Source organism: Haliotis rubra, unplaced genomic scaffold, assembly GCF_003918875.1.
Source record: "Haliotis rubra isolate DU_JTF1 unplaced genomic scaffold, ASM391887v1 Scf40, whole genome shotgun sequence".
In the NCBI taxonomy this organism is placed as follows: domain Eukaryota; kingdom Metazoa; phylum Mollusca; class Gastropoda; order Lepetellida; family Haliotidae; genus Haliotis; species Haliotis rubra.
The window spans coordinates 3,329,936-3,354,724 of record NW_025767080.1 but is presented as its reverse complement, the minus strand read 5'-3'; the positions used below and the strand labels follow the sequence as shown (position 1 = coordinate 3,354,724).

At 39.3% G+C, this 24,789-nt stretch overlaps 1 protein-coding gene across 1 annotated transcript; it reads left to right on the top strand.

Moving 5' to 3' along the window:
* Positions 1-1,163: 1,163 nt before the first annotated feature.
* Positions 1,164-24,676, top strand: LOC124287361 (C-1-tetrahydrofolate synthase, cytoplasmic-like). The gene is given in 25 exon segments (XM_046723868.1): positions 1,164-1,276; positions 4,246-4,330; positions 5,399-5,512; positions 5,737-5,796; positions 6,452-6,528; positions 6,855-6,955; positions 7,365-7,501; positions 7,691-7,802; positions 8,837-9,006; positions 9,506-9,564; positions 10,167-10,340; positions 11,449-11,585; positions 12,575-12,804; positions 13,175-13,277; positions 13,613-13,689; positions 14,176-14,316; positions 16,902-16,970; positions 17,370-17,481; positions 18,082-18,263; positions 18,614-18,714; positions 18,960-19,137; positions 19,726-19,791; positions 19,793-19,860; positions 21,273-21,426; positions 22,662-24,676. Coding segments are annotated over 25 exon segments (2,832 nt in total). The 5' UTR covers positions 1,164-1,241; the 3' UTR covers positions 22,752-24,676.
* The last annotated feature ends 113 nt before the right edge of the window (positions 24,677-24,789 follow it).

Genomic DNA, 24,789 nt, shown 5'->3' with positions numbered 1-24,789 from the left:
TCTTTTCTGTTTCAAATTTACTGCTGGCCATGAATATTCATTTCGACCTGAAATGATAAAAAGTTTTCTTATCTCGATTATCTCCGCCGGTTTGGAAATTTATGCCCTGGTGTGATAAGAAACGACACCTATACCCCTGCACACTGGTACAAATACCAGGTTAGCTTGACCTTTCTTCAACTCAATTTCTTAAAAATTGTTTCCGAAGAAAAAGCGTCCAGCTACATCAAAAATTAATTAAAGGCTATTACCATGTGATCTAAATGTTACAGCTTCATAAAATTTGTTATATCATATAACACGAATTATAATTTATTTTTTAATTATTATTTTTTTACACCCAAACGCTCTTTTGCTGGTTGAGGTTGAATCAACTTTAAAATTCTGTGTATGGTGTACAAATGTCAAAATGATATGGCACCACCATATCTTTCTAATATGCTAGTAGACTACATCCCTATAAAGACTCTTCGATCTCAAAATCTGAATCTTCTGAACACACCAAAGTATAATCTTACCAGCTATGGACGCAGCTCCTCGACTATGGAACAAACTTCCTCTAGACATCAAACTTACATCATCATTTACTGTATTCAAATCAAAACTCAAGACGCAACTATTTTCAGGCTATTATTCAAAGACTTTATTTCACCCTATCATTCATGAACTTTAATTCACAGACATTTTCTCCTGCTATTATTCACAGGCTTTATTTTAGGCTATCATTCATAAGTATTTACAATAGCCGCGACTCTTTTAGCTGTTGCTGCTGTAATTATCATTTAAATACAACAAACATTTTGTAATAATTTAAAATGCTTTAGTACACCGGGGTCATTAAATATATGCATATTTAACATTTAACAAAAGCAGTTTTTAATGACATGAGCTTATGACATTATGTTCATCAATGCCATACTCAAGTATGCAAATTAGATACGCAAATTAGATAATCATAGTCTTCAGCAAATACCGATTAATGTGTGATTTCCCTTTATAAAAACACAAGCATCGAAACAGCAAACCAATCACTCGTGATACAAATCCGCTCTCTTAAACATAAATATGGACTGTTTTCTGGCCAGAGTAACCTGGATATGTCAACTTATCAACCATGGTTAGGGCGGCTTGAACCACATCTGATGGCCAGAAACTGACTCGACCCGCCCAGTAATCAATTAGAGTTATCTGCCCTTGATACTTTACCACGAGGTACACAGTGTTTCTCACTCGGCTCAACAATGGCTCAAGTTTTAAGTGGGAAAGAAGCGTCGGCGTGAGTATATGTATAGTTGGTCACATGTCCGGACCTCTGGTCTAAATGCATACAAATATTGCATCTTATGTCGATTCGGTTTTGGGGACATTTTTATCAAAAAGAGCATCACCTCGAAGGATGACCCCTCCTTGACCCCACGACAGTATCAGATCATTTGTCATTCTGATTCAGCCTGTAAATAGAATGCAACCTGACAGCTTGACAGCTAGCAGTGTGTCACTGTGACTTAACATGTGCGCTATGTATGGGGCAGTGTCCAAGACCTACTGAACTCAAAACATTGTTGTGATAATGGATGGGGAGTGGCCTCTTAGTTGAAAAATTAAAAAAGAGTTCAGTTCTTGGAATAATAAATTTTAGGCTGCTGAAATAATTAAGGAAAAATGAGTATAATTTTATTTGAAGTAGTTTTGGTTTTGTGTAAGTATGAGTATCATTCTTTGACGATGTGAAAATATTCTTTTTCACCTTACCATGCAGTAGTGAATAATGTCCAGTCATCGGTCAATTTTTCCATTCGCCCTTTCCCTTAAAGCTTCCATCCATCCTGAAAGATGTATGTATGGATGCTCCAGACAAGGGTGTTTCTAGATCCTGCACACATTATTCCAATCTTTTCAGATTCCGATCCTTTTACCTCTACGATCTGATGTTATGAATATTCCAGAAATAATTAGTGAAGCTACGGCATTTTGTTGCTATTTTTTGGCTGCTTTGACAGTCGGAATTTCATATTTTGCAAAAGTGTTGATTGAAAATACATGTACAAGTTTTTTACTTCTGTGCCCCAAACACTCAAAATGCATGTTTGGAACAAGGTTGGCTAACCCTTGGAATTATAGATACATGTCCTTGCCATGGCTGAATACACAAGTGAAGCAAACTCCTGTGTTATCATTGACTTCCAAAGCATCCATGCTTTGTCATGGAATATTATTTATTTATTTATTTATTTTTTTTCAATATTTTTTACAGGCATACATTATAGAATCATAGAGGTAGGCAGCAAACATATGATGATTCATCTGAGATACATAATATGTAAAGACATATGTTCACAGTATTGTAGATAGTCTGTCTCACAGTCCCTGAACCACATTAATTTCCCTACTGCCAAGCCCTCTCTGCTGTGCTAAAGCCCTAAATAAAGCAAGTCTAGATTTCCTAGGGCTCCTTTTCAATATAAATGGGCTTGTTTGTTACTATCAAAATTAAATATATTCAGAGACTAAGCCTTAATCTATATTGTAGATTAAAATAGAGCTATCCTAACAACAAGTGTAACATTGACCAGAATTGAAAAAAAACATTTGTTCAGTACCATTTGATAAATGGAGATATTTGGTAGCATCATAATACTTAATAACTTCTTTTTTAATAAAATTGATATTAGGCAAATAGTTTCCAGAAGCACATTTGAATATATTTTGTTTGACTAGAAGGATGATTACATTTATAGCCTTTAGGATTATTATTTTCACCTTTACTTCCAAACAAAACCTTTTCAAACGTAAAGTTTACTGATAGTTGAACCGCATGAAGCCATTTTGTTACTTCTTTCCATATTTTCTTTACATGCTCACATTTCCAAAAGAGGTGGTCAGTAGTTTCTAGATCTTTTTGACAAAAGGAGCAAAGTGGTGATTCTATGTATTTTATTTTATGAAGAAAAGATTTTGTTGGTAAAATGTTGTGGATAATCCTATATTGTAACCACCTAAGTTCAGTACTTTTAGTCCATTTGTTTGGGATAATGTTGTAAATCATCCATTCTTTGTCAGTGAAATATCTGTCTAAAACACGTTCCCATTTGGAGTAGCATGGTAGCACGATGAAGGATGATTCATAAGAGTATTGTATAAATGCTTATTTCCCGCAGAATTATTTAATGATTGGTAATTAAAGGGAAAGATGGGATTTTGCAGCGGTTCTGAAAATTCGTAAATTTTATGTTTGTGTGCGTATGACCTTACTGCTGCTTTGATTCTTTCAGATGTTAAAAAATTGGTTTTTATTTGATATTTTTTCGAAAATTCTTCGAAAGTTAATAACCTACCTTCTGTCATGGATTATTTATAAGCTTGAAACCCACAACAAATCCTAATACAACACAGACCCCAGTGGCGATATAAAGTCAGAATAACACCTCAGTATGTTTCTTATAAGAGCTGAGATTGAGGATCTGGTGGGCACAAGGTACTGTGTTACCTAGTCAGACCGTGCTCATGCTATCAACCACTGGTTTACCTGGCCCAGGATGCTGCTGTGATGTTACATACTGCTCAGATGGCATGAAACACCTTTCATAAGGTCAAATATGATCTATTACTTACAATGTATTAGGTGCTATCTAGTAGATAGATCTTGATCCAGACAAGATAATGTTAGTCATTGAGAGATAATGTCTGTTGTGGTACAAAAATATATAATTCTGAGAAATTCCTAAATGTGTTTAAAAATGCAACAAGTAGGTCCTATTACAATAGTATTTTGCTCCAAAGCATCCATTTGTACTTTTGCTGAAGTATTAGCTAAACCCTAAATAGGCCCATCCTTAAATGGGCCCCAGCCAAAAAGACAGTTCCTGACATTTCCCTTTTCGTCGATGATGAAGCAATAAACCTCCCTTTTTCTTTTTGAATGAAAAACCTTGTGTTTTATTAATTCGTGGTAAAATGGATTTTCCCTGCATTTCATAGTGGTAAAGTGCAATATTATACTAGTTGTGTGGTGCTATAACCCATGAAGATCTGGGTTAGAATTAGTTTTCAGTAACCCATGTAAGATGTGACTAATGGGATCAGGTGGTCAGGCGTAGATCGATTCTCAAGATGTTGATCACTGGGTTGTCTGGTCCAGACTCGATTATTTACAGACTGCTGCCATATAGCTGGAATTTTGCTGATTGTGGCGTTTAACAAAAATCAATAAATCAAGTGTGTTGCTATATATCTACATGATTGCAGAGACATCCGTGCTAAGCTGAAAGTGGAAGTGCAAGAATTACAAGAGAAGTACCCAGGACTGGTGCCATGTTTGGCCATTGTACAGGTGAAGAATCTTAAAGAAATTCCTGAGACAGCTTAGATAGATGTCATGCTTGAACCAAAATGTCCAACAGTTCAGACCCAGGACACTCCCTCTGTCCACATGGAAGTATTTAACTGGATCTGAGTTGTTCCACAGATTATGTTCCTAACATGTTAGACTGATAATAGGCCAGGGCCCCGTTTCACGAAGCCTCTCGTAAGCCTAAGTTCTCGTAACTTTTCTCGTAGCGTCGTACCTCCTATGTTACAGTATAGGAGGTACGAATGCTACGAGGAAAGTTACGAGATCTTAGGATTACGAGGGCTTTGTGAAACAGGGCCCTGGTGATGTGGAAAAGGCATCTGACCTTAGATCAGAAAGTCAGGGACTCGAATCCTTTACCGAACTAATGGTATATGGTATAAAGAATGATCTGGGGCAGAAAAGATCCTTAGTAACACTTTCGGGAAATCTGGAAACGTTCTGCAACCTCATGATCTTATTCTTAGCAGGATTCCAGGGCAGGGGATGAATATGCCCTCATGCTGGTTAGAGGCAACCAATGAAGAAAAAATGATTACCATGCTCATGGAAATGAATATGGGAACACACATGAAAGTACATGTGCTCCTTTATTTATTGTGAGTTTCACTCAAAGTGCAATGCATACCTTGTGAAGAAAACTAGAAAAAAATAAAGGAACACTTGTACTTTTATGTGTTCCTTTATTCGTTTCCATGAGAATATTTGCAACCTTGCAGTCTGCCATATTGGTATTACGTTGTTAAGTACATATTATAAATGGTGCCTCTATGATTCTCTTGATACATGAGTTTTGTGTCCCTTAATTAGCTGTTTTGCATAAATACTTCTGTTAAAGTTTATACACAATTTTGGGGCGGTGGGGTAGCCTAGTGGTGAAAGTGTTTGCTTGTCATGCCAAAGACCTGGTTTCGATTCCCCCCATGGGTGCAATGTTTGAAGCCCATTCCTTGTGTCCCCTGCCGTGATATTGCTGGAATTTTGCTAAAAGCAGCGTAAAACCAAACTCTCTCACCCACTCATTATACACAATCTGAACTCTTGTAGGTTGGAGGGAGAGAAGATTCAAATGTCTACATCAATATGAAGCTCAAGTCGGCAGCCGAGGTCGGCGTGGATGCTCGGCACATCAAAGTACCACGAACAGCCACACAAAGTGAAGTATGTATTGCATATACATTAATGTGATGGGGATATAAAAGGCATCCGTTCTTGACTGGAAATTCAATTAGAATTGTCCACTGAAAGTTATCTTGCAGTTGTGATGCATAAGATAGGGAGAATTATCGTTATACCTTCAATATTATTTCCACTTGCAATTTGAATTATCAAACAGCTCCAGACAGCTCAATCAGCATCTAAATAGTCGCCTCGTTTCTCTTCAGATTATCAAGACAGTAGAAGACCTCAACAACAATGTCGATGTCCATGGAATCATTGTACAGGTACAACTCATATGTCTGCACTTATTTTAGCCAAGGGACCTTGTGATGAATCTGAAATAAAGCATCTTATTTTTGTTCATTTCTTGCTGAGTGTCAGAGAAGCAAGAAAAAGGAATTTCAGCTTGTATATTCTTTATTTGCATTACTTTTATGCTCCTTCTTGCCACTTGGACAAGTAATGAAAATAGTTTTCAAATGGGATCCATTGCTCCTGGAACTCTTCAAGATTGTTCCTGTTGCATTTAAATCTAAGGGGTTATGACAAGGACCCCTTGTCTAAGACCTATGACATAAATGACTAATTTTTAACTTTTCCCCACATGGGTACAATGTGTGAAGCCCATTTCTGGTGTCTCCTTACTCACTCACTTGCTCTAAATTTTCATTACTCCATGTCTCAAGTTCTAAATGCCTGTCGGGGCGGTGGGGTAGTCTAGTGGTTAAAGCGTTGGCTCGTCACGCCGAAGACCTGGGTTCGATTCCCCACATGGGTACAATGAGTGAAGCCCATTTCTGGTGTCCCCGGCTGTGATATTGCTGGAATATTGCTAAAAGCGGAGTAAAACCAAACTCAGTCAGTCAGTCTAAATGCCTGTCAGACAAGTTGCGAGATGCATCTGCTTTGTGGACAACTAATCACATCCTTATCTTACAGCTTCCTCTGGACACTGACAATGAAGTGGATGCTAACTTGGTGACCAATACAATACTACAGGTCAAGGACGTTGACGGGGTGGGTACAGTATGCTCTATAACTGCACAGGATTTAGATTTTCATTTATTTCAATTTCCTTTTAAAAGGCCATAGGGCCTGATGTCTATAAACCTCTTAAATTTGATTATTCTTTAACAGGGCCTTAAGATTCAATACATGCGAAGAACAGGCCTTAAACTTAGCTGTCATGGCTGTGATCACATGTTAGACTGACTCCATTTCACATCCATGATAACTAAGTTTCTCCTTGCTTGTGTTTTCTATGGCATAGGCAAAACCCTTAAGAATTTAAGATTGGATTCACTGACTGACGATGACTGAGACTCGATTGATTCTGTTTCAGTCTCCATGTTGATAACGCCGGTCGACTCTCTCGCGGTGACCTTGACAGCTGTATTCTCCCATGCACTCCGCGAGGCTGTCTGGATCTCATACACAGATCAGGTGCCTATATCAGTGACAAACTTCATATACTAGCTTTTGCTTCGGGTTTGCTATGAATATACTGGTTTGGTAGTCCTTACTGGCAAGCAGTAGCAAAGGTTGTCTGATTGAAAGGCTTACTTCAACATTATGACTTACATTTTCTATGCTGATTATCTAAACATTTAGTTTGTAACAAAATGGGAAAGAATTGTCAGGCTGCGTATGATCTAACAAACAAATTTTGGCTTGGAAAGACATGTCTTGGAATGTCCTTGTTTTGTTGGTGTCTTGGGTAACTTCTGACCGGAGGATGCCATTTGATAACTGTCAAGATGCTGCCAAAGCGAGAGGAACTGAATGTGGATAGTGCAGTTGTGGGGAACAAGTGTCTGAATCAGTTGTGTTACTATGTTGGTTGTGTGATCAGGTGTGGAGGTGAAGGGCAAGCAGGCTGTGGTGCTGGGCAGGAGCAAGATAGTGGGGGCTCCGATGTCTGACCTGCTGCTGTGGAACCATGCCACCGTCACCCAGTGTCACTCCAGGACAGCTGACCTGAAGGCAGAGGTGAGTGGTGTGTTGGGGATCAACTGTTTTGTCTGAGATATGACTTTGAGAGAGTTTAGAACGACTTTGAGAGTAAACAACGACTTTTGTCTGCATGTTCTGTATGGTATTATTTATGTGTTATTTCAAGATAGTCTGTGGCCTTGTGACTTGTACGATATAACATTGACTTACTCACTCCGTCCACAGGTACAGAAAGCTGACATCCTCGTAGTCGCTATCGGCAAACCTGAGCTAGTGAAAGGAGACTGGATCAAACCAGGGGCTGTGGTAGTGGACTGTGGCATCAACTCTATTCCAGGTAGGCAGAGAGTGTGTTGAATAATTCTCTTGCCTCTGCATGTGTTTGTGATGGTGCCATTGGTGGGGCATTGTACACTTACCTTTTTATCCCCCGCCGCTCGTTTAGTGCGAAGCGAGGGATATAGTATTAGGCTCTGTACGTACGTACGTACGCGAATTGGAATATCTAAAGAACCGTGCACTAGATTCCTTTCATATTTGGTACCTAGTTTCATCACAGTATAAGAAAGGTCCAACTCAGGTTTGGTGACCTTGACCTTCATTTCAAGGTCACAAGGGGACTTTAACATTTTACCTGCATGTTAAGCTATTTCAAGAACCGTTCACTGGATTTTCTTCATATTCAATACCAAACTTTATCTAGGGAAAGCGCAGGGCCCAGTCGATTTATGTGACCTTCACTTAATTTTCAAGGTCATGGCGACACTTTGAAGATTTCAGCATGTAAACCTGCATGTTAAGCTATCTCAAGAACCGTTCACTGGATTTTCTTCATATTTAACACCAAGTTTTATCTTGGTAGGCCTGAATATGATATTTATCTTGGTAAACTCAGTAAGTAAGCAAACAGAGTACCACTACTTTGTTATTTTTACTTACATCTTTTCAGTACTTAGCATTAAGCAGCATTCCATGGAATACCTGTTAACAGGTTTCCAGTTTGAATCAATATGTATAGTCTGTCTCACAATCCCTGAACCACATTAATTTCCCTAATGCATAGCCCTCCCTGCAATGCTAAAGCCCTAAATGAAGCAAGACTAGATTTCCCCAGGTGAATCTCCCAGCCCACTTGGGCTCCTTTTCAATTTAAATGGGTTTATTTGTTACTATCAAAATTATATATATTCAGAGACTAAGCGTTAGTCTGCATATGGCAACTCTTTATGTATAGCAACTCGATGCTGTGAATTTCGATCTATCGCATGAACTATCTGTTGCCTCGTCTCAAGTTACAAGAATACCAGCAATTGTGTGAAGATATTGATACCAAATATTGTATTTTGCTGAGTACCACCTTCATATGTTCAGATGCCACCAAGAAGTCCGGCAAGAGGCTGGTGGGGGATGTAGCCTACAATGAGGCCAAAGAGGTGGCGTCGTGGATCACACCGGTCCCGGGGGGAGTAGGGCCCATGACTGTAGCCATGCTGCTGAAGAATACCGTGGACCAGGCAAGACGGGCCATGGAGAGAGCTGGGGTGAGTGCTTACACAAGCAGATGGGTTTTTTGTTGATCTGGTTTGGATTTCACATTCGTGAACACCCTGACATATACATCTGTAGTAGACTTAGCTGATATGTTGATACCTGCAGCTGAGATATTGATGAGAACAAATCAAGATGTTGATGACAATAGCTGAGATATTGATGAGAACGGCAAAGGTATGGGAACCTTAGAAGCATGATGGTGGGTTTGTATATTTTGTACTGTGGCTTATGCATACTAGTGGGTTTTACCTGAGTAGTGAATCCAGTCTGTCCAGGCTTTCATTCATCACCAAGTTGTCTGGGGCGATGGGATAGCCTAGTGGTAAAAAGTGTTCGCTCTTCATGCCAAAGACCCAGGTTCAATTCCCCGCATTGGTACAATGTGTGAAGCCTATTTCTGTAATGCTGTAATATTGCTAAAACTAAAGTCACTCACTCATCAAGCCGAGATATTAAGGAAAATGACTCACTCACTCACTCCACTTTCAGGGAGTCGACAAATGGAGCCTGACATTGTTACCCCTGAAACTGAAGACCCCAGTGCCCAGGTAACATTGGTAACGTTACACACAGTATGTGATAATCAGACTTCATTCATTAGTTGAAACCCAAGGGGTAGCGGCAGTAGTTTGTATATTTTTGCTTTTTGTGTGTATGTTATTGCCCATAGATGTGATTGTCATCAATCATGAAGGTGTATCTGGTAGGAATATGCACATAGAAATGCACAGTTATTTGTCTGTACTTGCAGTCAGCAGAACGATGTGAGTAGGACTGTTCTGTAGTGAGCTGAGGGATTCAAAATTTTATTTATCCTGAAACTGTCTCAACTGACGAAAGTAAAGTTTCTCATATGTTATCCTCAAAACATCAATCACAAATTTCTGGTACTTTTAGATATACTTTAGGTGTGGAGAATTTGAGTGTTAATGTGTTATACAGTAAAGTAGTGGTTTAGTTTGTGTTATCATCAGAGACCAATGCATTTGCATAGACATTGAAAGGTCATGCTTCAATCTCTGGCCATTTCATACGTGAACATATTAAAATCTTGTCATAAGTGCGGACTAGTACACTTAATCACAGATGTGAATACTTTGCTACATAAATAAGTTATGTAAATAAATCTTGAACTCATCCTCATCCTCAGTGACATTGAAGTTGCCCAGTCTCAGACACCACGTGACATTGCACTCCTGGCAAGGGAGATAAATCTTCAGCCAGAAGAGGTTGACTTGTACGGCAAGAAGAAGGCAAAGGTTTCCTTGCAGGTGCTGAAGAGACTGGCCAATCAGAAGGATGGACGCTACGTAGTAGTCACAGGGTGAGTTGACCAGTACGTCTTCCCCTTTAAACTCTACTAGACCTCATTATTGTCTATTATCTGTCTTACTGTGATACTCAAATATCAATGAACTGGCTAATACAGGTCATATATTTATATAATCCCTGAAAGGTTGAATCTCATTAGCAGATTATTAATATTCAATACTTCAAAGTCAAGTTCTTTCAAAGCATGAACTGGATATCCATCCTCGATAATCTCCAGGGTATACATTCCGATAAATCACCACTATACCCTGGATGCTTCTACCGCTCGGTCACACCGAAGACCCGGGTTCGAATCCCCACATTGGCACCATGTGTGAAGCCCATTTCTGGTGTCCCCGGCCGTGATGTTGCTGGAATATTGCTAAAAGCGGCGTAAAACCAAACTCAGTCAGTCAGTCTACGGCTCGGCCCCATGATTTTCTTACCTCCCTTGGCTGGCTTTTTATCCAATCAGGTGTATACGCTGGGAAGTTGAGCATACCAATCACAACTCTCTTTCGCTTCTTTTATGTAACCGATTAAACTTGGCAACATAATTGTTGCAGAGGTACTCTGAAAGAGGTAGAAAGAGTTCTTGGATATATTTTTTAAGGTTTCAGACCCATCAATTTGTCTGTATGATTTACCCCCAAATCTGAATCGCACTGCGAACAACCCTTCACGGCTGCGACCGGTATCTTTGTTGACACTGGCAAGCTCGGTTGTAATGACGGCTTAGCTGATTGGCTACTGTGAGAATACAGAGCCAGCAAAGGGAGGTAATAAAATAAGCAGGCCGAGCCATAGATCCAACCTGGGTACTAGTGGAGATTTATGATAACGTATACCCTGGAGATTATCGAGGATGCTGGATATCATATCAAGTGAAGTTTCAGCAAAGAGGCTTCTGGATTTTCTGTACAAGCAAGTATGCAAAGTTATTCTGAACAGCGTACCTGTCTGAATGTCAGGTATAAAAGTGGATTAAAGTAAATGCAGAGAACAACAACAAATAATTAAGAATACATGTATTGTGGGGCCATCTGATTTGCAAGAAAAATCAAGGATCCTGCCTTCTATGTGCTCCTATCTGGATGCATCTGATTATATTCATATTTCAGGATCACGCCGACGCCCCTGGGAGAAGGAAAGAGTACTACCTCTATCGGTCTAGCTCAAGCCATCGGATCACAGCTCAAGAAGAACATATTTGCCTGTGTCAGACAACCTTCTCAGGGCCCCACATTTGGCATCAAAGGTAGCAAGGAATATAGACAACATAATCATCCATATTACCAAATGTGTTGAGATCTTAGGAAGACAGATAGCCAACATTAGCTCTTGTGGTTTGTAGAACTGATTGTGGAGAACAGTACAGTCAGTGTTTCTTTCACTTTTGGAACTACCAGTCAGACAGACCTGCAGTTGTTTAACATACCAGTCCTGGCTATTTTTGAACAGTTAGTCAACAAATGTGTTATGCAAGATAGAAATTATCAGTAAATTGTCATTATTGTCAGAGCCATTCATAACTCTTGCCTCTTTCCGTGACGTACAAGAAGGCTCATACCTGCAAAGTACGCCATTATTGCCAAGAATCCTCACAAACCAATCAAATCACGTGTAGTAAAACACATTTCAAAGCATGAAAATGGCGGCACCAATGAACTTTGAAACTTCGCTAAACTCTGTAAAGCACAATTGTAACACAAAATTTGAGCTAAAGGATCAGCAACTTTCAACACTGAACACATCTTTATGTGGGGAATGCTGTATAGCTGTTTAGTCTACGGGATATGGGATATTCTAGGATTATCCATGTTTGGAAATGCAGAGTTATGTTTTCTTGGATATAGTACTGGACTATTTCCATCTCCGTGCCCGTTTGCATTTAGACAAGGCCCAGTCATAAACATGGCCATGAAAGGGGTATGAGACGCCATCCGGATTGCCAGAATAACACGAGTAGTTATAAATGATTCAGAGCTGGAAAGTGCGACTCTTTTCGCTAACATAGATGCTTTCTAATATATTTCCTTGAGTGAAAATACATTTGAGACTTCTATTATGTAATGACTTATGTTCAAGATGTTACGCTGAATACCTTCATTTCCATATTTTGAATATTGTGTGGTTGTACTCTCTGAAGGCTATAATAATTCATGTTGATTCATATTGCATGATATTGATGCTACAAGCACACGTTACCAGGGTAGAAGATTCAGATTAGAATATTTCTACCTTCAGGTGGCGCTGCGGGGGGTGGGTATTCCCAGGTGATCCCCATGGAAGAATTCAATCTCCACCTGACTGGTGACATCCATGCCATCACCGCCGCCAACAACCTCACCGCCGCTGCCATCGAGGCCCGGATGTTCCATGAAAGCACCCAGAAGGATGAGGCGCTCTACAAGCGGCTGGTACCCACCAAGGGAGGCAAGCGAGCCTTCTGCAAGATACAACTGAAAAGGCTGCAGGTAAAGTCTTCATTAAAACTTCAGAACCTTATCTCATGCAGTGAATTATAGCTCCAATACCTCAATATTGACTGACAAAAACTGTATTCCTCTTGCTAGAAACATGTAGTATTAGGTCATTTTCACACTGTTTCTAACTTATATTTTTCCATTTCCATATGTCAGGTAATGCTGAGTATGGTTTTGGAAGTGGTGCCCTATTCCAACTGTTAATGTGTTTCTCTCAGGGAAAGCATTCTTTGATTTCACATGTTGGTGTATTAAGGGGTCTGTTCTTTGTGCTCCTGTGGGGCTGTTGCAATCACTCTTGGATTACAAAGAGTATTATTTGCATCAATGATGTTCAAGCAATGTTTTGTTTTTTCATCAGAAACTTGGAATCACTAAAACCAACCCTAATGAACTGACACCGGAGGAAGTACGTCAGTTTGCTCGACTTGACATTGACCCACAAACAATAACATGGCAGAGAGGTAAGAGAAAGAAAGAAGAACGTTTTATCAGTTGTACAAATGATTACCGTACATCATGTTGTGATTGTATTGATGCAGCTGGAGGGTATCCAGAGTGGAATAGGTTCCCAGGTAGCTGTATCTGTTGTACTGGCCGACTGAATAGATAGTAGGGTCAGACTCAGTGAGTTGGTTATATGTCATCATATCCCAGCAATGTGGGGTGGTGCTCATTGTATCAATCATTGGTTTGTCTGGTCCAGACTCGATTTTGTATGAGCCACTGTCAAATAACTGAAATATTGCGTGTGGTGTTAAAGAACAAACAAATACCAAAACCTTCCCTGTGTTTTCAGTGATGGACACCAATGACCGGTTCCTGCGGAAGATCACGGTGGGACAAGGCCCGCAGGAGAAGGGTCACACCAGAGAGGTAAGAACATGACTTACAACCTGTGTTTGACTCAATGCAGAATTCATGTCTGAGTGGAATTGAAAGAAATATTACCGAAAAGTGACAGCTTCTTCAGCAAGTCAAGTTGTTGATGTATGGATATGAAGAATGTTTGCATATGTCTGACAAATGAAGCATGTATTAATCCCCTACGCTACGTTATGCTGAAACACACAAAATGCATTTTGATCAACAAGGGTAGTCCATTGTTTATTCTAAAATCCAAAATCAAACAAAATTGTGAGTAAATGGTGTGTGAATTGTTCACTTGTAGGGAAGGAAAGGACAGTTGGGTAGCTGAGCGGTTAATGCATTCACCACAATATCGACTCTCAAGTTCGGTTCCCAACACAGGTGCTATGTGTGAAGCATATTTCTTGGTTCTAATTAAACTGCTGGAATATTGCTTAAAGCGGTGTAAAATTGTCGTTCACTCACAGACTCGGGGAATGTGTTGTATTCTAGACCCAGTTTGACATCACAGTGGCCAGTGAGATTATGGCCGTGCTGGCCCTGACCACAAGCCTGCAGGACATGAGAGAGAGGCTTGGTGAGATGGTTGTCGCCAGTAGTCGAGCGGGAGATCCAGTCACAGCTGATGACTTGGTAAAGTATAGCTTATGTTGATTCACCCCGCACACTGGTTGGCCGGAAACATAAATGTGAGATAAGTTGGTGAAGTTGTTCAATAAATGTGACACTGTATTTTTGATTATAATTTAACTGGGCACAAGTTGTCAAGAGTTATGTGACCAAATTGCATCATAGAATTGCTTCCCTTAGCAGTGGGGATCCCCAGATGTTTTATTTTGTTTCATCTGATCCTGATTTCACTATTTTATGGTAAGCAACCTTCCATACTCATGAGTAAACACCTAACACCTGCATTAGTGTGGGAATTCATCTCACAAAGTTGATTCATCATTTATTAGTGGTGGAGACCCGTGAAGGTCCAGGTTAGAATATTGGCCTTCAGTAACCCAAGCTTGCTGTAAGAGGCAACTAACAGGATCGGGATTGCTGACTTGGTTGACACATGTCATTGGTTCCCAATTGCTCAGATCGATGCTCATGCTGTTGATCACTGGATTGTCTGGTCCAGACTTGATTATTTACAGACCGCTGCCATATATCTGGAATATTGCTGAGTGTCGCATAAAACTAAACTCACTCACTCACTAGTGGTGGAAGTCCACATTCACCTAGTCCAATTTGAACATATTTTGTCATGGTGTAATATACTTTCTAAGACATCAGCAAATTTTTTAAAGAGTTTGAATGAATAAAAACTGTTCATACTTTTCATCAAGCCCATGATATTATTTCATGTAATTTAGCCAGTCAGAAGGCAAGAAACATGCATTTTCAAGAAGAAACTGCAATGTTTCCCTGTTCATTCTTAGATATGATACAAGCTGTGGACTCATCTCTAGCCAACACTAGTAGTTGAGTATTGTAGGCACTAAGCTGGTGCCTCTAGGGACTGTATAATCCTTTGCTACCCAGACACAACCTTCTCAGTGTGATCAGATCTAAAATACAAATAACAACAGCAAAGACATTCTTCCTGTGCAGCAACCATGTTGGCTATAAAATTAGGTTACATCACAGATTTGATAGTGTAAAGAGGGATTTAGTAGAGTCCACAGCAACGTATTTGTTGTACAGAGTTACGGAATGGATGATGTGGTCTATCTCAGTGACTTGTTTAATTATTAGTCATCATACCCAGAAGATATCATCGTAATCATCATACCCAGAAGATATCATCATAATCATCATACCCAGAAGATATCATCATACCCTGAAGATATCATAATCATCATACCCAGACAATATCATCTTAATCATCATACCCAGAAGATATCATCATAATCATAATACCCAGAAGATATCATCATAATCATCATACCCAGAAGATATCATCGTAATCATACCCAGAAGATATCATCATACCCAGAAGATATCATCATAATCATCATACCCAGACAATATCATCATAATCATCATACCCAGAAGATATCATCATAATCATCATACCCAGAAGATATCATCATAATCATAATACCCAAAAGATATAATAATCATACCCTGACGATATCATCATAATCATCATACCCAGAAGATATCATAATCATCATACCCAGATGATATCATCATAATCATACCCAGAAGATATCATAATCATCATACCCAGAAGATATCATCATAATCATCATACCCAGAAGATATCATCATACCCTGAAGATATCATCGTAATCATCATACCCAGAAGATATCATCGTAATCATCATACCCAGAAGATATCATCGTAATCATCATACCCAGAAGATATCATCGTAATCATCATACCCAGAAGATATCATCGTAATCATCATACCCAGAAGATATCATCATAATCATCATACCCAGAAGATATCATAATCATCATACCCAGAAGATATCATCATAATCATCATACCCTGAAGATATAATAATAATCATACCCAGACGATATCATCAAAATCATCATACCCAGAAGATATCATAATCATCATACCCAGAAGATATCATCATAATCATCATACCCAGAAGATATCATCATAATCATCATACCCTGAAGATATCATCATACCCAGAAGACATCATAATCATAATACCCAGAAGATATCATCATAATCATACCCAGACGATATCATAATCATCATACCCAGAAGATGTCATCATAATCATAATACCCAGAAGATATCATCATCATACCCAGACAATATCATCATAATCATCATACCCTGAAGATATCATCATAATCATCATACCCAGAAGACATCATCATAATCATAATACCCAGAAGATATCATCATCATACCCAGAAGATATCATCATAATCATCATACCCAGAAGATATCATCATAATCATCATACCAAGACGATATCATCATAATCATCATACCCAGAAGATATCATCATACTCATCATACCCAGAAGATATGGGATGTGTGATCATACTTCTTTCTACATACTGGTTTATCTTGTCCAAACTAAAACAGGCTACCATAGCAAACAAACAGTTTAAAAATATTGTTCCTGTGTTTAGAGATGTGCTTATTTCAAGCTTGGTAAAACTTCTTGTGGAAAGATGGAAGGTTTTGGGGAGTAGTGGGATTGCTGTGTACCATGTGACTTGTTTGTATGTAGGTGTTATCCTCTTGCAGGGAGTGAGTGGGGCACTGGCTGTGTTGATGAAAGATGCCATAAGACCCAACCTCATGCAGACACTGGAGGTAAGACGGTGGGGAAATCTCTGTAGCCTTCCTTGATCAAACCACCGATCTTGAAACTTTTATTTTTGAGTTTGTATTACTAGGTTTACACATTTTCTAACACATTTTTGTTTAATCAAGTTAATGATTGTAAGAACAGTTGTCTTATTTTGTCCCTTTGAATCTGTTAAGCTTTTGGTAATGAAAAGAAACCTAAGATTAGACATTCTCATATGAGATCCATTTGCAAAGGCTTATCGACTTTGTTGTTTGAAAAGATTAGACATTCTTGAAGAATTCATTTGATTTATTTTGCAAGAATATGATGTATCAAGATAAATGCTAATTATTGCATTATTGCTAGTTAGCAATAGCCTACCCCTTTACAAAATGTAATACTGTTCATATCCCTGCTTGTAGGGTACCCCTGTGTTTGTACATGCTGGTCCATTTGCTAACATAGCCCATGGCAATTCCTCCATCTTGGCCGACAAGATTGCACTGAAACTGGTTGGAGAAGATGGCTTTGTAGGTACGTACATGGCAAACGTTTTGTCTCTGATTCCCCTACTGCAGAACAACCAGGTTGTGATTGTAGTATGGATCTGTAACTGTCAACATGTCTCTCTGCATCATTTATTCTTTCCTGTCAATCAGAATGGTAACTTTGTGACAAGTGTTACTCAAGAGCAATGGCAGACTGTTCTTCTTGTTACGATATTCCAACCTGGCAAACTGGCATACTTAAAGAAATGTTGTGAATACTTGGTACACATTATTGTCTCATTAGAGAAAAGGATACACAGTATTTTCCAGTTAATCTGACAGTAATGATCTTAAAGATGGGTATCAAGGAGTCCATGGTCTCAACTAATTAGGTTTCTGTGTTGAAAGCTACTCATTATGCAACTTCACCATGGTAGTATTATTCAGTAAGATTCCATTGGCATCCATTTTGGGCCTTGTTAAATCAGTATGGCACCGTACTATAACTGTCTCTAGGGCATTTGTGCATGTGGAGCAGAATGATTGTTAGTTTACTCGAACACCATGGATTGTGCTTTTGCTGTTGACAACTACTTTGTTTGGTCGAATCTGCACATTCAACGCTGACTCAACCTTGTGGTTACAGTGACTGAGGCCGGGTTTGGTGCCGACATCGGTATGGAGAAGTTCTTCAACATCAAGTGCCGCTACTCGGGCCTCGTCCCTAATGCTGTGGTACTCGTGGCCACAATCCGGGCTCTCAAGATGCATGGTGGCGGCCCCACGGTAACAGCTGGCGTCCCTCTGCCCAAAGAATATACTGAGGAGGTGAGACTGGGTAGAAAGGAAAGGAAGAAACAATGGTCTAGATCACTGCTTTTTTTTTGTAAATCTAAAGGACACTAAAATGAGTAGGCCATCAGTACTTCAAACATTATAATTTGGGTCATCCTACATTGGGTCTTGTGAGCTCTTTGAAGGCATCGTCTTCCTTCATCATGGGGAGAAGGTCTGTGTTTCAGACTAGTATGGCCAATACACTTACACAGACATTATTTAGTCTGCAAAGATGAGGATTGGATGATAGGGAAGTGTGACCAGCCTGGCTGTTGTCTGTACTGTCACGTCTACAGGTCACTGAAGTAGAGCATATAATAATATACTGAACCTGTTTTCAGAACTTGGAGTTGCTTGAGAAGGGCTGCAGCAACCTGAAGAAGCAGATAGAAAATGCCAACAAGTTTGGTGTACCTGTGGTTGTAGCTGTGAACGCCATGACGTAAGTTCTCCTGCAGTTTCAAGATGACCACAGTTTCAAACTAAAATGTGAGGTATTTTAACATCTTGAGGGGATATAAATGTGAATCTCTTTACCTACATAAAACTGAATCATTATTTGTTTATATCTTGGAAGCCTGATTAGACTGATTTATTGTGGTCAGCAAGGAAATGTTGATTGTCAGATCGTTTCTTTGAAAACTCCATGGAATGTGTAACTGAATATTTGACTCTCCTGACATATAGGACCGACACCCCAGCTGAGCTTGACCTGGTCAAGAGGAAGTCAGTGGAGGATGGTGCCTTCGATGCCATCATCTGTGAACACTGGGCCAAGGGCGGACTAGGAGCTGCGGACCTTGCCGCGGCAGTCGATCGAGCTACACAACAGCCCAGCCAGTTCAAGTTCCTCTATGATGTCAAGGTAGGTGTTGAAGTCTTCCAAGTTCCTTTGGAAGCCACAGTAAGTCTGAATCAGTTCAAATATCTTTACAGTGTCACAGTACATCCCACACTGTTCAAGGTCCCAGCCATTTTACAAACGTTTCTGCAACATTTTCTGGACCTAGGCGATTCATGTTTTCCTACAACATTAATGTAATGCCAGCTGTTTCTCCCATTTTCTAACGTGGAATGATGTTCTATTGATGGCATCTAACGGTGCTGTGCAGCACACAACTCCGTCATAGTACACAACATGTTGTAATTGAATTGGGAATTTCATGGCTTTCTGTTTGATATATTACGTTGTTTCTCTGACTGTGACTTTTGGTCCATGGCTTTAACTTGATGATTGGTAAATGACAGACTAATGTTAAGTCATTGAACATTTCCATCCATGATGGTATTTGCAGGTATTACAAAATCACACAAGCAAACGCTCTTGAAACGTCACTGAACACATATTTTGTGTACACTGCAAAGAAAATAAACTCCAGTGGTTTTCAAGAAACAAAGGGACTTCCATATAAAGCTATATTTTACAGCTCTTATTTCATGTCCTATTTCACAGCTTCCAATTGAGGAGAAGATTGCAATCATTGCCCGCGAGATCTACGGAGCCGATGGTATTGACATTCTACCCGGAAGCCAAGACACAGATTGAGAGATACAAGAAACAGGTACTTTGGAGCACAGGCATTGTTAAGTACAAACACAGAACTGTCAATGCTTACACAAGGTGTAGCCACTTTATCCACAAAGGGATTTAATTGTTTGAAAGAGAGGTGGTAATAGTTTAATTTGGCGAATGATTTGAACAAATGAAAGTTTAATTGATTAATGTTTGATCCTGGTAGCTCAGTGATCGGAATATTTAAGTATACAAGAAGTGAGGCAAGCATTTTTATTCACTATGATGTAACGTCACAGAGTTACTTCCCTTTGTATGTCTGCCTACTTTGTTGTTCAGCCCCGAAGCAATACTGATTTCTAAATAAATTACCGTATATTACTGTAGATAAGCCGTCCCCATAGATAAGCCGACCCCCAAACTTGACCCTTAAAATCAGTGTCAAAATGGTATGTTTTGTACATAAGCCGATCTCCAGCGATGGGGCCCTAATCGTGGCAAACACAGACCACAGACAACTGGCAGTTACCGATAATTATAACTTTGGTGCACATTATTCAAAGAATTCACAATCCTATTGCGTCTACTCACGCATTGAAATGAAGTGTAGTTGACAGAAAATGGATAATACATTTTGTTTCGCTAAATATCATACTTATTGTAGCTGGACGATCACATGTCAACAAACTGGCTTGCTTATTTTACCCCCTTCTATGTGCGTACAACTTCCGCTTACCCCGTTCGTGAGGGTACGTTCTTCGCTCCAACCGCGATAGCCAATATCACATCATATTATCAACAATCACGAACTGATTACCACCTCGTTTTCCATGGACTGCTAGTTTACAGTAACATCGGTAAAAGTGTGTGAATTTAAATGGCTTGCTTATTTTACCCCATTCCATTCAACTTCCGCTTACCACGCTCATGAGGGTCCGTATAAACCTTAGTGTTGATTATATATATTTTACATTTATAGAGCAAAACCTGTAATTAAAATTACACAATGCTAAGATATATTTCTTTGGGTTAAATAATAGTATTCTGTATTATATTTTACTGATGACTGTGTCAGAATTCATCCTGTCATATTATTGTGCATGTTTGAACTTGATCGCCAGGAAACGTATGCACAGCTGATTGCTATTTCCGGCTCAAATACACACGGTAATCTTAATCCCTGCAAATAATACAATGCCCAGCAAAAACAACTAAGAACTTTAAAGGTAAATAATCATGTCTAGTGGTGTTTAATTGCAAATTTCACGCGAAGTCATACGATGTTGTTTTCTTACCCCTGGAAAAAAGTTTGACGAAAGCGTAACCCATAGATAAGCCAACTCCCTTTTACAGACTGCTTTTTTCGGTCCTCAAAATTCAGATTATCTACGGTAATATATGGTACAGATTAATAATGCCCAATTGCAGCATTCCTTGATGACATTTCTATGTTGTGCAGATCCAGTACTATATGTATTTCCTTCCAGGGGGTTCAATGACCTTCCCATCTGTATGGCCAAGACCCACCTGTCTCTCTCCCACAATGCCGAGCTGAAGGGGGCCCCGACTGGGTTCACACTTCCTATCCGAGAAGCAAGAGCCAGTATAGGAGCTGGGTTCATCTACCCCCTTGTGGGCACTGTAAGTGTTGCCATGACAATGTATCGTATAATTGTTTTAAGTTTAAGAAAGTTTAGTCAAACGTGTCCGAATGGTCTAAGATGCCCAGCTGGCTCTTCATCCAGACCGATTATTGACAGACTGCCACCATATAGCTGTAATATTGCTTGAATGAATCGTTAAACAACAAGCCAACCAACCAACCATAGTTGCTGCTCTTAGTTGTTCCAGGATCTGCTGGTCATTGGTTGTATTACCAAACTGTTCATGCTCTTATTCACATCTTGCATGGATGGTGACATTGGGTCACATGACCAAGGAATTACAATGTTTACTCAGTTGTGTTCAGCGTTTAATATATCTTACTCAAGGTGGTTTTGCAGATGTGTGCATGAAGGTTTTTCTGTTATATGTTAGGTCTTCCAGCCTTTAAGGCTGACTTAATGACTATCTGCATATAATCCTGACTTGCGCACAAACTGCTGCTACATATGTTATATTTGGGATTACACTTTCTAAGTAAAGTACAAATTCTAGTACTTTTTGGGTTGAGTCCCATCCGGGATTTGAACCCACACCCACAGTCAGGCACCAAATCGCCAGCACACGAAGTCATTCCCCTAACCTGCTCAGCCACCGCAGCTTGTACTTTACTGAGAAAGTGTAATCCCAAATATAACATATGTTGCATTTGACCACTTTCTAAATGGCATTGTGTAATCAAAACTGCTGCTGCCACTTTTTAACGATAAAAGATTTGTAAATATTTGTATATTTCACATGATTTTGTGTTACACAAAATACTCTGACCTTGACATAAGGTTTTCACGGTCAGAGGTGAAGGATTACATAAGTGAATAATATTACAATTTATTGTGTATGTGCCAAGCAGAAATGTACCCACGGTGGCTGAGTGTGTTAGATGGTTGACTTTGCTCACTGATATTAGTGAAAGACTAAAGTGAATGCTTCATGTTTACCTTGTGGGCATTCAGGTCAGAGTAGGGGTATCTAGGTAGCTTAGTGGTTAAAGCGTTCGCTTGTCACGACAAAAACCTATGTTTGATTGCCCCTGTCTTGCAGCAGCTGGTTACAGTGTGTAACCCAGGGCCCCGTTCCTCAAAGCGATCGTGGTATAGACTTACAACTGTCGTAGCGCTATGATCGCTTTGAGGAATGGGGCCCTGGTCCATGAAAACATGTAAGAAAGGTTTTATCTTTTGCCTAAAAATCTTTTCCTGTTTGTGTTTTTTCAGATGAGCACAATGCCAGGGCTCCCAACCAGACCATGTTTCTTCGAAATTGACATTGACCCTGAAACTGAGGAGATTGTGGGACTCTCATAACGCTTCACACAATGAGTGATATATTCATTGGCTGGAGCTAATTGAGCAGTATTAATGGAGGTTAAAATGACATAAGTGTAATTTCTGGATGTCTGTGAAATACTTATATCTATCTATGCAAGCGCTTGTCAGAAAAGTTTAGACAGATCTATCCACCATGTCATTCTGTAATATAGTGACCCCTTTAGATGGAAAAGTTAATAATTATGTATAAATCATCGAATAATAAGTGATTGATTAATTAGTAAATTTTCTGGATTAGAACTTCAACAACTTATCCTTGTTGTGAGAGATGACTATGTTTGTCTTCAAAGGCGACTAACAAGATGGGGTGGTAACTGATGTGTGTCACTCTATCCCAGAGCAATGCTCATGATGTCAATCACTTGATTTGTCTGTAGCAGACCTTCACAAACCCTTGCTTTGTTGTTGGAGGCATTGGGGGGTTGGGCTTGCAAACTTCGTTGATGCATCTCGTGATCGAAATGTCTAGACCAATGCTCATGACGTCAGTCACATGATTGTCTGTTTTTTAACATTTTCTTTGCCAAGCATAAATACAATGTCATGTATAGTGTCATATAATATACATTGGGCTGTGTTTTAGAGATACACAAATATAGTCATCATTTCCCTATAAGGGGTTACTGTTTTGTTTGGTACACATTAAGGCTCAAATATTTGAATCTTTTGGAACCGAACCATTTTATTTACCTTTTTTACATATTGAAGCATTGCTATGGCAACTCTATGATAACAAAAAAACACTAATTTAATAGGAATTCGATATTGTTACAGTTCTTAAAATTGACATTGTAGGAATATGAAATTTGTTTTTAAGTTAAAAGTAGTGTAAATTAGAATTTCAGGCAATAGATTTGAAAATGTACACCTCATTGCATCCTGTGAGTCCGTATTAAATAATAGATATTCACAAGGCAATGGATTATGTCCTGTAGCCACATTTATATGTTGATTGCTTTGTGTTAAGTTTTCAATGAGGTGCTCTTTAAAGTCAGATCATAGTGCAGGTGAAAACTGAGTAACTGTTAATGTGTACTGTATGTCTCGGGTGAGGGGGGAGATTATTCCCGTGGAACAGCTGGTACTTTGAAGATGTTTCCATTGTCAATTTACTTTCCTAATATACTGAACATTAGAAACACGCCACACGAAAATGCACCGACAATGCTCAGATATCATGGGTACATTTCAGTCTGACGGGCATATTTCGTGGTGGTGTGATTCTAATGTTGTTCAGTATGGAACTAATCATCACTGACACTTGCCACCGCTACACAAAACGTGTAGCAATAGCACTAATATCTGATACTGATGAGATAGGTGCTGGTACTTGCTCAACGACTATAGTGTTACACCAGATTATAACCTGTTTATTAAATGTTAATAACACTGTTTACAGGCGCTCTCCCAGCTCTTGATCACTTGGTCTGTTGCACTGAACATGTTTCACGGTTCAGCTTGGTTATGTAATGGTCAGGCTGGCTGTCCCGTACTTTGTTAACAGTGGTGTCCATCACTCATGTTTGCATGGATGTCGCACTTTGATTGTTATGAATTATCAGAATTCAGTTTGAGAATGTTTGATTGGTTGCATGTTGTTTTCTTTACAGATGTAATCTGTACATTGGATGACACTTTTCTAAAAGTGAATGATTGTGTGAAATAACAGACTTCTTAAGTCATTGTGTAATGCCCACTGGAGACATTCATATTCCGACATTATGGTAACGTTAATCGTATAATGAGAGTGCAACACATCTCACAGCAGTTGATGAATCCTGGTTCGTGTCGTCCACAGATAGTATCATTGTGTGATATATACGATGGGAGCATGAAGATTCAGTACAACAAACCACTGTTTTAGAAAGTTTATTTTCAGCATCTCTATATACTCTGGAAAATATTTATGAAAAGTAACGCTTCTTTGTAACAACATGATTTCATTGATCCTGCAAATGTACATACAACACGATAAGATGATTAACATTCCATGTCAGGTGGTAAGACCATGTGT